The following is a 14,111-nucleotide window of genomic DNA, read 5'->3' on the forward strand; positions in this document are numbered from 1 at the left end:
ATGATGATACCACTGCAGCAGTGCCACTACCCGCTGTCCACGGAAGCTTAGAAAGTAAAAAAAAACTTTAATATGTTTCCTTAATAAATCACTACACGAAAAATAAAAGAAGTTCTAACCACTTTTTTTGTTTGGTCCTAATATTTTAAAGCAAACATAAATAGTATGTTAAAAATGTTTAGACAGATCATTTTGTTTTCACGCCACCAGAGGAAAACATTAGTAGTCTGCTCCGTGGCGAATTTAAGAGTTAAGGCAATTTCTTCTGGAGCAAGGTCAGCAATTTTTCGCATGTGATATATGCAGAGCACCAAGAGATATGTATTACTGTGTCTGGTCTCTGAATAGGTGGGCATGACCATGGCGGATTCCGGAGGATTGACTCAGGCTGTGGAGTTTTCAAGAAAACCATCTGGGCTAACTGGCAAGTCCCCCAAAAGATCTTCCATGAAGAGAAGCCAGAGCCATTATGACGCCAAAGAGCTATCGAAAATTGGATATTTAAGCCCTGCTAGTGTAATTTAACGCAGCACTATTCATTTCTTCAACACAGACTTTATGATTTGAATTCCATTCATAGATAGAGGCTAAGACAAAGGATACAAATGGCAAAGAAAGTGTCAACGAAAGCCTACCTTCAGTGAAAGGTCTTTCAAATTTGGGTAACACATGCTTCTTTAATTCAGTGATGCAGGTGTTGAGCCAAACACATTGGTTGACACAATTGCTGGATATGGAGGTTCGTGATGGGCATGTCATTCAGTTAAAAGGCTCTGATGGAAATTATTCGTGCAAAATCCCTTGCATAACAGCAGAAGAGCTTGATGGTTCCAGTCCCAGCATAGATCCCTCAGAAAGTGAGGATGCAGAGGACTCAATCATTGCAGAACCAATCAATGTATCGCTTGGTCCAGGTAGGACAAGTTGGATTAAAGCAATAGTACAATTTTTTTTCATCAATAAACATTTCGAATATTTAGGCAAACCCCTGACACTTACATTGGCTTCCTTCTTAAAAGATATGCATTGCCCAGCTGTAACTGGAGGAACAGGAAAACGTAGGCAATCTTTGTCGACTGTAACCCCTTCTTCACTCTTCAATCAAGTCTGTAAAAAAAGCCCACAGTTTAGGGGATTCCAGCAGCAGGATGCTCATGAGTAGAGTCATAAATTAAGTAGTTCCTTCTCTTTTCCAGTCTAATAAAATGTGTTTGTAGACTTCTACGTCATCTCCTGGACGGAATTCGGACTGAAGAAATTACTCGACGACGTCACGCAATAATGAGCCATTTTGATTTACCTGTGACTGTTGCAAAAAATCAACAAGCTGAAGTCGACCCCGTACTCAAGCGAAAGTTAAAAGTCTATGGCAAGGAATCTGCTCATACCTTCGTTGATCAACTCTTTGGTGGACAGCTCCTCAGTACAGTTATCTGTGAATCTTGCCATCACCAGTACCAAATCCTTGAGCCATTCATGGATCTTAGCTTGCCAGTTTCTGAAGACAAATCGCCTCCTGCCAATCACAAGCGTAAAACCAACGTCGTTGACTCGCTGTCGTGCTTAGGTTCATCCACACCGGCTACCATTTCGAAACATCAGCGTAAGAAAGAACGTAAGGCAGAACGCCGAGGCAAAGGAAGAAGGTTCAAAAATAAGGAAGAAGAAGAAATGTTTCCAGCTAGTACCCAAGATGACGTAGCTTCTCTGGCTGTCGAGGAAGAGAGTAGCGCAAAAGATGACGCCGATAGCACGAAAACGGACGACACCCTTAGCGTGAAAACCGACGATACCCTTAGCTTGAAAACACAAGATAAAGAAACCAGTAAAACCGAAACTTATGACGAAGACGAAAGTCTTGCTTCCAGTGGCAGGGAGGACGAGGATGAAGATATCGGCGGTGATGTTGAGGACAACAACGAGGAAGTGATCGAACTGGTATCAAGGATAGATCAAGTGCGCATTGATTCAGCAAGTGATGAAGACGAAACTGATCGAGTTAAGATAGATAGCCCTCCTACTACCCCAACCGCCAAGAAAATTCGCAGCGAGTGGATTGCAAAAAGTCTTTGTAGTTTGGCCGTCCGCTACCATGCCACTAATCAAGAGTGTTCAGTCCAATCGTGCCTTAATCTTTTCACTGCTCCAGAGTTGCTGACTGGCTCGAACAAGTACGGCTGCGAAAATTGTACTAAAAGAAAAGCAGCAGCAGCTATTGCCGAAGGAGCAGATGAAAATACCAAAATACCTACTGTCTATAGCGTGGCTAGCAAACAGTTGCTCATTTTCGCGCCACCAGCCTTATTAACACTTCATCTGAAGCGTTTCACCCAAAATGGAATTGCTTTGCGTAAAGCACAGAAACATGTCGATTTTCCGCTCCGCCTTGACCTTGCCCCTTTCTGTAGCGCCGCAGCTGCTGGTGTTAGCTCGATTCCGGCTCATCAAAAAGAAGTTATCTACTCGTTGTACGGAGTGATAGAGCATAGCGGTCGACTCAGTAGTGGACACTACACGGCGTTTGTGAAAGTACGGCCGGTGACATCGGAGCTAGTAACCCAGTTTCTTCAGCGAGAGCCTATGCAAACAGAAGATCTTCATCGTCTACGGGACCAACTCAGTGAGCGGTTGTTGGCTGAACGAACTACTTCCGAGAATAATTCCGAATTTCCTTCAGACGGGGTTTGGTACTATTGTAGCGATTCCCATGTCACAGCCGTCAGTGAAGAAAAAGTCCTAAGAAGCCAAGCGTTTCTCCTTTTCTACGAAAGGGTGCTGTAAAGCGCAAAATGATATCTTGATTATTGAAATTTGCCATCAACATGTAAAATTTATCATCGAATACAAAGTTTCCTTGTGGAAATGATGTTTTGGAACAGTTTTTGTGAATGTTCGTTTCCCATTTTGCTTTCCCTATTGCACCAGAAGGAGAATGACCAACTGAAATATACTTAGGGCCCCTTCGTAAAGAAGTTTGGGGGAAAAAACAGTCCAAACAAAAAGATGATAACGGAGTGAAGTGACGATTAGTGAAAAAATTAACGTAATAAGCATTCTAGAACAAATAAAGCCATACATGTGGGTCTTGCCTTTAGATTCCAAGTTTTGTCTGTGGACGTCCAACAGTAATGCTAAAATTGGACCTGAAAACGTTGCGCAGCTTAACAAGAAACCTTCGAAAGGCAAGACAGATAAGTTAAGCACGCAATGAATTAAAAAATTTGTTTTTAGTACCGACTGCAAACATGTTGTAATTCGGTAGGCCAACATAGCCAGATGCGAGGTCAATTCTTGACAAATTGTTTCCGTTTCCCTGTAGAAACAATTATAACGTATATTGCGTCCAACTTACTTGGTTGTTCCGTAAACTTTATCAATACCTCTTGAAAGTACCAAGTCATTCCAATCCAATAATAAGCCAGGTTTTTGTAGAACGGATGGAGTTGTGCAACTAGGTGGGGACGGATCAAAGAGTATTGAAGTAGATGCATCAAGGTAAGTATAAGGTTGTGAGGTCGTTTCAAAAGTGAAGTGAGAACGATCCAAATAGTAACTAAGGCAGATGATCGTTCCCGTGACGCAATAGCAATAAATATTACCGACATGTAGGTAATGACAGCCTCCACAATACCCCTGTAGCTTTCACAAAAAGAAAATCAAATATTTAAAACGATATGTATCAATTATGGATTTATCTGTTATCTTACGTTGATTGAGGATAGTAAAATGAAAAAGAGCCCAACGCCGCACGATACGCAAGGGTTGCGGAAAGACCCACGCATGTTGCTATCAACTGCATTAAATTGAGTTTCATGTTGCTGTAGATCCAACAGAAAATCCCAGTTGCTCCTATAACAGAACTTATGGTGAGATAGGTTTGGTTAGCAGCAGTGTTCAGCCATTCTTTAACATCTGGTTCATTTATCCATTTATCTCCCGTTTGGTTCCAGCAACGGGAAATGCGTACGAGTCCCATGAATCCTATTAGTGATAGCATACTTTCTTTTCGCCTTGTGCTGCCGTACATAAGAAGTAATGCAAGCGTATTGATGAAAAAATAATACGTTTGATGCTCTTCTTCGACAAAGCTGCTCGCGCCCAAACTAGCAGCGTGAAGCAGTGATCCGGATAAAAGAAATATCTCAGCGACAGAACCCAGTTTCTACAGATAACTATAATTAATCTTAACAGTATGGATACAAATAGATACTAGAAAATACCTTCAAACGGAACTCTGTACGCTTACAAAGTAAATGGCAATTCGTAACAAACAGGATAAGAATGAGTAAGCTCAGTCCTAAGCTGTAAACGACTGGAACGTGTCCATTGAGGCATATGCCACTTTCGTTGTCAATCATCAAACACGTCAGAACATGGCATATAGTTGAAAAAACACCTATAACAATGACAAAGGAGTAAACAAAGCGTGTAGATTGCCAGTTCACGAGCCTTTGGCATTCTATAGCTGAAATTAGCAGTAGCTAAAATGGATGTGCATAAAGTTAGTTTTTGGTTCATGAAGTAAAACGTTGATCTTACCACTGACCTGGAAGGAAAGGACGATCCCTAAAATCATTAAATAAAGATCAAATTTTACGAGGCTTTCCACGGACGTATTACTCATTTCCTCTGCAGCTTTCAAAAAGAGGTTCATGATTTCATTTTCATTTTTCGTTGCGTTATTCGTTAACCAGTCCTGATAAAGTTTTACAGCTCGTTGATAGACTGGATTTTCGCTATTTCTTTCGAACTGGAGATAAATGTTTCGAGCGTTGGCGTAAGCAGCATAAAGCTTTTGCGAATGCTCAAAACTTCCAAGAACACCAGGAAGGATAGAGCCCAAATTATTGCTTGGTATTGGAACTCCCATTAAAACAGCCAAAGTTGGGGCCAAATCAATTTGAAGATGATTTGCAAAATCTGTTTTCGAATCAGGTTTGCAACCTTCCATTATGAATGTTAGAGGGATTTCAACTTCAGCCTTGGAAGATCCTCCGTGGCTCCCGGACTCACTCATACCTCGTTGATTAGACAGAATATTTAGAGTTACAAAAGATATTTAGATTACATACAAGGATACCATGATCACCGCACACAATAATTGCGGAATGTTTTCCAATGAGTTGTTGGTGAATCTTTTTAATAACGTTATCCATTTCTCTTAATTTTTCTGGAACCAATGGGCTTCTTGGCCCACTGACATGTCCAATGTGATCCAACCCCAAATAATGAAGAATCATCACAGACCAGTCAGTTTGGTTCAGTTCAAAATTTAAATGTCTTGTAACATTATTGTCAACCTAAAAGAAAATGGATACTTATTATTATTGGAGACCATAGGAACAATATTGGCACACCTCTTTGAAATCATTGACAAAAAAAGATGTTGTTCCTTCACTGCGCCCAAATTTTTTGGGGAAAAGTTTCAGCCAAGTATCATCACCATAAAAAACTATTTTGTGACCATGTGTTGTTAACTGATCAAGAATGTTGTCTTCATTAATTTGAGGGCTTCCCAAGTTGAAGATGACATCAGCAAAGCCAGGCACACTTCCTGTGACTAGAGCCTTTATTCTAGGTAGAGTGACTGTTGGTGTATGTGCCCAAGCACGATAGGTGCAAGCACGATTTTTATCATGAAGATCAGAAAGAAAAGGCATGAACTGGATATTATCACCCAGAATAAAATCAGCTCTTAAAGCATCAATCACAATTAAGACTAGTTTTGATAACTTTGGTGTGTAAAGGTGTTTTGGATTCAACCTGCAAAACCCAACATGATCACAAATGACAACCTTTGTACGATTATCAGTTTTGTTTAAATACTTACGATAATCCGTTCAATTCTTGTGGCAGGCTTCTATTCCAATTTAAAGAATTTTTAGTTCTGCTGTTATATGGCAGAAATCCAGTCAAAAATATGAAAATGGCGGAAAGATGGCAAAATACTATATAAAAAATATGCCAATCTTTTCGTAGATTCATATTTTAGTAAAGTATGGCAAGTGGTTGAACATTAAACAGAGGATTTCACAAACGGTGTTTGATTAACATGAAACTGAAAGTTTCAATGTGCCGCGAGAACAGAAAATGACAACTAAATGTGATAATGCTACTATTTGGCAGTTGCTCCAATACTAAAATTGCCTCGGCTGCGACTTGCGAGTTGCGACTGCGAAATTTTGCAAACAATGTGACGGATTGTGAATTGTGGCGTGAGAATCCTAGTCAACTTTCGATACGACTCCGAGTTCAAATAATTCAAGGCACGTTTTGCGTTTTCAGTAAGTTTACTGGTACTGGTATCCCGGTATCCCATAAGTGTTTGTGGTAGATCTGAATAAGTGGCAAAGGTACAACAACCGTACAACAAGATTGCCAACACAAAATAAGACATTAGACGGAGAATCCTTTATTATTAGATGAAAAACAATTCCTCAAAACACCGACAACATGTACTTTAGACTACGATAAACTAGTAAAGTAATAGTGAGATCGTTTGTGATAGGCAACTGAACATGCAGAATCACGTTAAAATGTGCTTTAGATACTTTTCATGTATGTTTAATGGTATAGGTATTGGGACAGGAATTGGTAATGGGATCAAATAAGGGATTCGCATAACAACAAAATTTGGAGGTAATTCCTGTGTCAGACTATTTTTGTTATCCGTTTGTGGTTTCACATTTCCAGGATCACTGCGCTCAGTTGTCCTTTCATCATTAATCGGTGATTTAACGTCTGGCGTTAATGGTTTCTCAATAATTGCATCAAACGGTGTTTTATCCGGTTCAATAGCCGGTTTAACCACTTCATCTTGAGGGTTTTCACTGTGCACATCGGGGTTTTTTAATGGTTTAAGCGACCGATTCAAAGCTAACAATTGTGACTGGAGGATGTAAGATGGGACCATTTGTGGAGGATACGGAAAAGACGGTGGCCAAGCTGTCGATGGCAGAGCCGGTGTTGGCGGTGGAATCATACTGCGCGGATGGACCCTTGTTTTGTATTGGCGACTGCTTGAGTGATGCTTCCGATGGCTCTTACCTTTCTTGGACAAAGGGATATCAGGGATTTCGACTAGATTCGAGTTTCTCTTGATTGGCTGATCGTCCCGTCGTGAAGAGTGGACTAGATTTAGCGGCGCTTCGCAGTTTTGTTCTTCGGGTTCAGAATCGATAGAAGCTAATTCTGTCTCTTCATTGCATTCGAGCTTGACGTTGATCGGATTATCGAGTCGGCAGTCAGAGAGCCACAAATCAGGCGTGATTAATAGGCCCGTAGACTGCTTTTTTAGATCGATCGAGGTACCGGGCGAGGTCTCATTTTTTGAGCCGGGTGTGGTACAACTTTGTACGCCCAATGAGCTAGCCTCGGCGCAGAATAGGTGCATTTTGTATTGGTTGCGGCATTTGTCGGTGCAGAACTGCAATTGGCGCTGGCCGTCATGCAAGTCAACGTAGGTTACAGTATGTCGTACATGCTTGCACCAATCGCAGACCTTTGCCCGTTTAAAGGCCGCCCGTCGGCATTGCGAAAAACAGATATCCGAACAGAAATTTTTGGCAGGCCCCGATCCCTCAACGTGCCCGCGAACACCGCCATCTCCGATTTCGCTTTGTCCGCACCAGGAGCAATTTCCTTCTGAATTTTGTTAAACACATGACCATTGGCAAGAAGTTGAGTAAATCCCACTATGCTTATGCGTACCTGGATGAAGTAAGTTAATAGACGATGGTGTGACTGGAAGATCCGTTGGACTATTGGACGGTTGATTGGTGCTGCTACTACTGTTGCTGCCATCCCAGCTTAAAAGTTCGCGTCGGCTTCTTATAGCCTGTAGGATGAAACAAGAATTATCAATCATTATTGTACAGAAATTCAAGTTATTAACGCATATTAATAAATACGATTGCAGAAAATGTTTACACAATTCGGTTGTGATAAACCTAATGATTAGGTGGGTAAAATCCTACAAAGAGTATTGGACTCTCTACGGAAACATGTAAACTGAGCTGCAAGAAGCATCCAATCACTGTAACCGAATACATATATATGCGGACCTTGCGACCAGTACGCCTCTAATATCACAAGATTTTCGTTATTTTGTAAACCAAAAAGCCATCGATAAGCCATCAATTCACAGTTGTGTTATCTTTACGCCGTTAGATAACTTGAGGAACCCTCTTCATGTAATGCCATCGATGTTTTAGGGAAGCATGTAAATTTGTTTTAAGCTGATGGCAGCTATCCTTCACTCAGGCAGACATCTAACTGTATGCTCAAATCATGGAGGAGCTTTTCAACATCTTTTACAAAAGAAATTAAAAAGTTGGTCAATCTACATAGAAACCAAAGTAAGTATCTATTGGAAATAGAAAGTATAACAAATAGATTTTAAAACGAAATCATTAGATCTATGGGGCAATTCTTACGTAAGTCTAACCTTTATACTTTTACAATCGCAAGGCCAGCAAGAAACAAAGAAACGAAATATGAGTAAATATTCCATCAATTCTAAAAAGGTTTCAAGTTGCGTTACACGACCGGTATATAATAAAAACAGCAAGGAAACTAGAGCGCAGCATCCTTACGGATGCCTAGTAAAGTTTCAGTACATACGAAAGACGTCTTAATCAAATTGGTCTCTTTTTCTTTGACGTCTTACATGCAGATATGTTACATAGTCCTTTTTTGGCTGTTTGATACAGGAGTCAACCATGGGCATACTATTACAGGTTTCCCTGACCAGGGATCAGATGTTACGGTTGCTCGCCAGAACATCAGGTAAACACATCTGCATATTCCCGTAAAAATTAAACAGCAGTCTGGCAGAGAACATGCGCTTTTCTTTTTAATTCGCAAAATTCTTTACATGTTATGTATATCAAATTAACAAATGATTTAACCATTGACCATCCATGATTTTATACTTGATTAAACTATCTATACATTCTACTACACTAGACTTGCAAATGCGTTTGAACAAGCGTAAAAATAGAAAACGTCTAGGATATCGGCGCCGTTCTTCAATTTTTCGACTCCTTGCTTTGTTAAAAATACAAGATATTAAATTCAGGAAATGCATATAGAGTGGATGCAAATATATTTTTAGAAAGAATTGAACGGCCCATGAAAAATTATGCGTCTCCGACTAGACAGCACCAGGCTACTCAAGAAATGGTGCCAAGAAGGGCAAGGACCCTTCCAAGTTTAGAATTGCTCGGTTTTCGTGCTGCATCCTCCTTCTGGTCTGCGCGGTTATAAGAACGGTCAGGTTGAAGGAGAAAGTTTTCCATTGGCAGTGATCTATCCGATCGAATTACCACACATATGTTCAACAACAAACTCGTGCGCGCTAACTGTACCGTCTACCCATACTGAATTTTAAAAATAGCGCTCGCATGGTTTCAGACAACTCACAAATTTCAAACGTCAATTTAAAAAAAATAGTGGAAATAAGCTATTATGATGTTCAAAAAATTGTGGAGGGGAGCAATGGTGGGATTTGTTTTGTCGAAAACCACCGATCGTTTCCTAGGAAATCGGCCTACGTTCAGATCTTGCATAACCCTCATTTACACAAACTGCAACGTAGATAAAGGAACGCGATCATAAATTTCTTAGTATGAACAAATAAGAAAGACGCTGCGAAGAAAGAAATCAAGCCAGTTTACGAAAACGAAGAAAAAAGATCGAAACAAGCTATCCTAAACTCTCAAGCTATTCTTAAGCCTCACACAGAAACGTAGTAGCGCAGTTACAGGTTACTTACAAAAGGTATACCAATATCCTGATCAAAAATCGGCTCTGTTGCCACTATTGTACTCGGCAGCCGTTTGCAATTCAATCCGAGCTGATCTGGTGTCATTACGCAGCGAATTCGGCCTCTCGCCTTACACTCGTAACGAGATCTCAAACCGGGAAACCTGAACGAAACTTCCTCCCTACTCCCACACGTTCGGGTCTACCGTGGTATATTTACAGAGTTCACCCTCATCTAATGTACTTCTCATTGCCAGCCTCTAACGTCATTTCGTCGAAAAACAATCTCAGTGCAAAGTTGTCTTTTAACTAAAACTATTTAAAGCAACCGCTTTAAGTTACAACGAGAAAAATAAATTGTTCACTTACCCAGGACGCGTGCGACTGGGCCATTTCTTCCGCTCTCGGTTAAATTTGTGATGTTATATATACGAGGACAGGCTGAATGACAACAAAGTAAATTACAAAAATTATTTACAATTTTCTGTAACAGTAAAAATTATAGCGAGAAAATGCGTACAGAGATTTTTTTTTCCCCGGAAAATAGGAGAGGACGTTTCATCTGGCTCGTGTTGGACAACTGCTCCAACGTCACTGACTGACGTCTTCAACGAAAGGATCTTTTCTCTCTTGCGCGGTGTAGTAGTAAACCTATTCGTAGTGGATGTCCTGTAGGGCGCGCGGTAGGATCTGCATCACTGGTATACTAGCTCATCGAATCGAACAATGGTCTAATGTTTGTCGTGAAACTACGCTATAACACGTAATATCATTAATCTAGGTATAAGAAAGGGGAGGGATCAACTGCTGTGAAAAGAAATGAAAATGAACCATCCAAATAAAAGAAAGGGAGGGGACTGGTGAAATTCTCGGAAAAGAGGGTAGGGCGATTCAGGTGGGGGGCAGACATGTGTGGTTTCATTGTTGTCTTCGAAAGGAAACAAAAACGTTAAGAGAGAAGGAGGATGGGAGGTTAGGGTAGGCGTTGTGAATTCTTGGAAAAGGATTTCCATCAATTGCCTTTTTGGACTGGCAGTCACCTGTCCTTTGCGTTCGCCAATAACGCTACGGGGTTTTCCTCCCTTTATCCGTCAAACAAATGGTTCTGATTCTTTCAACACAGCTGCGGTTTAAACTTTATCTCGACTTACCTTTGTTCCCCCTTCCTTCGACGTTGTTGACACGGAGCATTTTAACGATGTTTAAAAATTATAGCGATACTCTAATAACTTACGAAAATCTTGTTACCAACTGTTGCAGTCAATTAATTTCCTCCGATGACTACAAGAAGGAAGGCAAGTTCTCATATTATAACAACATGATGAGGACACGGATGAGACGACTCGTCGTCGCTAGCACTACCCCCGTATTACTTACCATTGTCTCTTGGATAGGCCTAAAAGGAAATTAAGAAGGATGCCGACTGTAAACAGGTTCACATGTTTTCAGACACGTATTGATTACATAGAACGCCGCCAGGAAGTTTGATTATTCTTAATTGCAGCGTTTTATAACTAGCGTGGAAAGCCAAGATTTCAGTCTTCGGTTTCACAACAAATATAGTTTGCCTTTTCAGAGATCTCTCTATGAAGCAATTAAGCATCATAAAGTATATTAGATTTGTTTTTAACATGTGAAACTGCATGTTAAACAAACGGAATTTAACTATTGTTTTATAAACAATTCTAATCTTCGCCCTGATACAAAAGAAATTGTTGGAACAGACGTGACTCACCCATTTCTAAATACATGTATTAACATGTCCTGCCAACCCTCGGCGAAGAATATTCTTCAGTAACAACTAATTCGTTCACGCCTTCGTTTCAGTTTTCTTGTCGTCCTTATTACTTGCAGTTAGGTTCTCATGTTTCGGCGGATGTTCCAAGATTTTATCAATCAATCCAAACTCTTTAGCTTCTACTGGGGACATGAATTTGTCACGCTCCATACTGCTCTCGATTAAAGACAATTGCAAACCAGTATGTTTTAAATACAATTGGTTGATCTGTTTTTTTAGTTTCATGATTTCTTCTGCTTGAATCTGAATATCTGTTGCTTGTCCCTGCAAAAAATACTCAATTTAGTTTTGGAAGGACTTCTGAAATGTAACTGAAAACACCTGAACACCGCCAGATGGTTGGTGTATCATAATCCGAGAATTTGGCAGTGAATATCTCATTCCTGGGGACCCTGATGCTAATAGAAGGCTAGCCATACTACATGCCTGCCCAACACACCATGTAGCAATTGGTGGTAGAACATACTGCATTGTGTCATAAATACCCAATCCTGCTGTCACCGAACCTCCTGGACTAAATAGAATAAATATTGACAAAGCAATCTGAGACAAATGCTGAAGAATTCCAATAGTTTTACCTATTTATATACATGTGAACTGGCTTCTTGTTGCTCTCTGACTGAAGAAATAGTAGCTGGGCAACAACTAGACTGGACAAATCATCTGTAATCTGACAAACGATCAAAGCCTTTATCACTTCTAGCTATTGAATAATCAAATATTCAACTCACTGGTCCCATGACACAGATGATTCGTTCCTTCAGTAACCTAGAATAAATGTCATAGGCTCGTTCTCCTCGTCCAGTTTGCTCTATCACGATGGGAACTAAGGGATATGTAAGGTGTGCACTTGTATGGAATAAACGCGAACTTCTCTATATAACACGTGGTGAGGATCAGACAGTAAGTTCAATACAGAAAATATTTCTACCATTGCGCTATTCATTAACGATTTAGCCAGCATTTTCAAAGCTTAGGATTGGTTTAGTTATTTCGCCTACTGCTGATGTTCGAAGGCCTTTCCAAAATTGTTTTGATGGATATGAAAGATGTTATGAAACATTGAAACGCTGTGTTTGATTTACACTAGATGGCCTTTCATAAGAAGGAGACATCTAGCGGTGATCGCGACAATACCGAATGTCAACAACAGTTTAACTGTTTGCATCCATAACAAAATATAACCGATTTGATAAAGTAAAGAACAGAGCAAGAAAATTAACATGTTAAAAACAAATGCGTTAAAAAAACTTTCATTTCCGATGCGGCAATGTTTTTCCAAAATATTGTTAGACGCGAGATTAATTACTGGTGGAAATGTAAATGATACAAAGGTGCATCAAGTTCCGCTTTTTTCGTTACCGTGATCTTCTAAGGCACTAATGAATAAATTTACGTAAAAATGGGAATTATAGAAATACACACCTCGTCGTGCGATGATGTATGTTTCTGGGAATGACTGGAAAAAGATCAACAAGATTAGCTCAATGGGAGCAGATAGTTTTATTCTCGACTGTGAAGATGGTGTGGCTTTGAACAGGAAGGTCATTTACTGTAGGAAGTATGAGATATTTCTATGTTGTTGACCCTTATTATATTTTCACAGGATGAAGCTCGAAATAACATTCAAAAGATATTTCAAGAGAAAATGTTTTCAGCATTGAAATCTGAATTATCTGTCAGAATAAATTCAATAGAAAGTGGTCTTTGTAAGAAGGATTTGGAAACCATCCTGAAAGGCCCAATTTTCCCATCAACTCTTCATCTCCCCAAAATGGAAACAAAAATGCAGCTTGATTGGCTTGCCCAAGAACTGGAGTCTCTTCTTGGGAAGAATCATATTATTAAATTGATTGTATTTGTTGAATCAGCCAGAGCTTTACTTGATATGAAAGAATTAATTCAACATTGCTTCATCCTAATGGATCAAGGGGCACCTTTTACTCTTGAAGCTGCTGTTTTTGGATCTGACGACTTTTGTGCTGACATTGGTAACGACTAAAAAACTTCGATGACGACTTGAAATTTTAAATGAATTTTGGTTAGGCGCTACCAGGACACCCGAAGCCAAAGAGCTCCTATATTCTCGTCAGCATTTTGTCACGTGTGCGAAAGCCTACCGTTTACAAGCAATTGACCTTGTGTACATAAATTTCAAGGTAAGGTGTTTTGAATACTTACTTTCATAATCAAAAATGGAAATATTCGTCGCGTGATTTATGTACTTTTTTCTTATAGGACATGGATGGTCTACTACGTCAATCAGTGGAGGGCGCTCAAATGGGCTTCACCGGCAAACAGGTGATACATCCAAGTCAAATTGAAATTGTACAGCAAGCATTCAGTCCATCGAAAGAGAAGATCCAATGGGCTCGCGAACTTGTTCAGTCATTTGATGCACACCAGCAGTCAGGCAAGGGCGCTTTTACCTTTCATGGTAACATGATTGATATGCCCTTGCTTCTTCAAGCTAGAAACATTCTCCAAATGGCAGAACATCTCGACCAAAATTAGTAAAAAATACTTAAGTGATTTGTTGGAAAATTGT

The 14,111-nt window shown here is 40.0% G+C and overlaps 6 protein-coding genes across 8 annotated transcripts in view; 3 read left to right on the forward strand and 3 right to left on the reverse strand.

Annotated features, from left to right (window-relative positions):
• LOC130690976 (glutamyl-tRNA(Gln) amidotransferase subunit A, mitochondrial-like) overlaps positions 1 to 14,111 on the forward strand; it is a 60,546-nt gene that overhangs the window by 42,347 nt on the left and 4,088 nt on the right. The gene's annotated exons all lie outside the window — the stretch shown is intronic.
• Positions 192 to 2,876, forward strand: LOC130690974 (ubiquitin carboxyl-terminal hydrolase 16-like). Of its 2 annotated transcripts, XM_057513862.2 has the most exons (5): positions 192 to 275; positions 349 to 516; positions 581 to 914; positions 981 to 1,158; positions 1,218 to 2,876. In XM_057513862.2, exons 2-5 carry the CDS (start codon positions 355 to 357, stop codon positions 2,779 to 2,781), a joined length of 2,238 nt encoding a protein of 745 aa, XP_057369845.1. In that variant the 5' UTR covers positions 192 to 275; positions 349 to 354; the 3' UTR covers positions 2,782 to 2,876. The 2 variants fall into 2 exon arrangements, with proteins under 2 accessions (XP_057369845.1, XP_059350629.1); XM_059494646.1 differs by lacking the exon at positions 192 to 275 and having other exon boundaries at positions 297 to 516.
• LOC130690973 (GPI ethanolamine phosphate transferase 2-like) lies at positions 2,779 to 6,084 on the reverse strand. Its single transcript, XM_057513861.1, has 9 exons — positions 5,831 to 6,084; positions 5,358 to 5,763; positions 5,081 to 5,300; positions 4,547 to 5,019; positions 4,221 to 4,481; positions 3,708 to 4,162; positions 3,381 to 3,633; positions 3,235 to 3,313; positions 2,779 to 3,173 (listed from the first exon to the last, which is right to left on the reverse strand). The coding sequence occupies exons 1-9, from the start codon at positions 5,983 to 5,985 to the stop codon at positions 2,914 to 2,916; spliced, it is 2,562 nt and encodes an 853-aa protein (XP_057369844.1). The 5' UTR covers positions 5,986 to 6,084; the 3' UTR covers positions 2,779 to 2,913.
• On the reverse strand, positions 6,409 to 11,159 carry LOC130690980 (sine oculis-binding protein homolog). 2 transcript variants are annotated; one of them, XM_059494716.1, is made up of 5 exons: positions 10,917 to 11,159; positions 10,286 to 10,847; positions 10,135 to 10,206; positions 7,711 to 7,837; positions 6,409 to 7,644 (listed from the first exon to the last, which is right to left on the reverse strand). In XM_059494716.1, the coding sequence occupies exons 3-5, from the start codon at positions 10,156 to 10,158 to the stop codon at positions 6,527 to 6,529; spliced, it is 1,269 nt and encodes a 422-aa protein (XP_059350699.1). In that variant the 5' UTR covers positions 10,159 to 10,206; positions 10,286 to 10,847; positions 10,917 to 11,159; the 3' UTR covers positions 6,409 to 6,526. The 2 variants fall into 2 exon arrangements, with proteins under 2 accessions (XP_059350699.1, XP_057369850.1); XM_057513867.2 differs by having other exon boundaries at positions 10,286 to 11,159.
• Positions 11,500 to 12,653, reverse strand: LOC130690983 (ATP-dependent Clp protease proteolytic subunit, mitochondrial-like). The gene is made up of 5 exons (XM_057513870.2): positions 12,495 to 12,653; positions 12,295 to 12,438; positions 12,142 to 12,233; positions 11,885 to 12,077; positions 11,500 to 11,827 (listed from the first exon to the last, which is right to left on the reverse strand). Exons 1-5 carry the CDS (start codon positions 12,525 to 12,527, stop codon positions 11,576 to 11,578), a joined length of 714 nt encoding a protein of 237 aa, XP_057369853.1. The 5' UTR covers positions 12,528 to 12,653; the 3' UTR covers positions 11,500 to 11,575.
• LOC130690982 (citramalyl-CoA lyase, mitochondrial-like) lies at positions 12,714 to 14,077 on the forward strand. Its single transcript, XM_057513869.2, has 5 exons — positions 12,714 to 12,897; positions 12,979 to 13,107; positions 13,170 to 13,554; positions 13,610 to 13,722; positions 13,802 to 14,077. Exons 1-5 carry the CDS (start codon positions 12,787 to 12,789, stop codon positions 14,075 to 14,077), a joined length of 1,014 nt encoding a protein of 337 aa, XP_057369852.1. The 5' UTR covers positions 12,714 to 12,786.

The sequence above is a fragment of the Daphnia carinata genome, chromosome 1 (assembly GCF_022539665.2).
Source record: "Daphnia carinata strain CSIRO-1 chromosome 1, CSIRO_AGI_Dcar_HiC_V3, whole genome shotgun sequence".
In the NCBI taxonomy this organism is placed as follows: domain Eukaryota; kingdom Metazoa; phylum Arthropoda; class Branchiopoda; order Diplostraca; family Daphniidae; genus Daphnia; species Daphnia carinata.

Coding starts and splice junctions, on each gene's coding strand:
- LOC130690974 (XM_057513862.2), top strand. CDS start 355: ATGACCATGGCGGATTCCGGAGGATTGACTCAGGCTGTGGAGTTTTCA. Junction 915..980: donor CAATGTATCGCTTGGTCCAG/GTAGGACAAGTT, acceptor TCGAATATTTAG/GCAAACCCCTGACACTTACA. Junction 1,159..1,217: donor CAGCAGCAGGATGCTCATGA/GTAGAGTCATAA, acceptor ATGTGTTTGTAG/ACTTCTACGTCATCTCCTGG.
- LOC130690973 (XM_057513861.1), bottom strand. CDS start 5,985: ATGAATCTACGAAAAGATTGGCATATTTTTTATATAGTATTTTGCCAT. Junction 4,163..4,220: donor GTACAGAGTTCCGTTTGAAG/GTATTTTCTAGT, acceptor AGTTATCTGTAG/AAACTGGGTTCTGTCGCTGA. Junction 3,174..3,234: donor TTACAACATGTTTGCAGTCG/GTACTAAAAACA, acceptor TGCCTTTCGAAG/GTTTCTTGTTAAGCTGCGCA.
- LOC130690980 (XM_059494716.1), bottom strand. CDS start 10,158: ATGGCCCAGTCGCACGCGTCCTGG. Junction 7,838..10,134: donor CCCAGTCGCACGCGTCCTGG/GTAAGTGAACAA, acceptor TTCATCCTACAG/GCTATAAGAAGCCGACGCGA. Junction 7,645..7,710: donor TATTAACTTACTTCATCCAG/GTACGCATAAGC, acceptor AACAAAATTCAG/AAGGAAATTGCTCCTGGTGC.
- LOC130690983 (XM_057513870.2), bottom strand. CDS start 12,527: ATGCTGGCTAAATCGTTAATGAATAGCGCAATG. Junction 12,439..12,494: donor CGTTAATGAATAGCGCAATG/GTAGAAATATTT, acceptor CGTGTTATATAG/AGAAGTTCGCGTTTATTCCA. Junction 12,234..12,294: donor TCATCTGTGTCATGGGACCA/GTGAGTTGAATA, acceptor ATCGTTTGTCAG/ATTACAGATGATTTGTCCAG.
- LOC130690982 (XM_057513869.2), top strand. CDS start 12,787: ATGTTAAAAACAAATGCGTTAAAAAAACTTTCATTTCCGATGCGGCAA. Junction 12,898..12,978: donor GAAATGTAAATGATACAAAG/GTGCATCAAGTT, acceptor TGGGAATTATAG/AAATACACACCTCGTCGTGC. Junction 13,555..13,609: donor CGACTTTTGTGCTGACATTG/GTAACGACTAAA, acceptor AATTTTGGTTAG/GCGCTACCAGGACACCCGAA.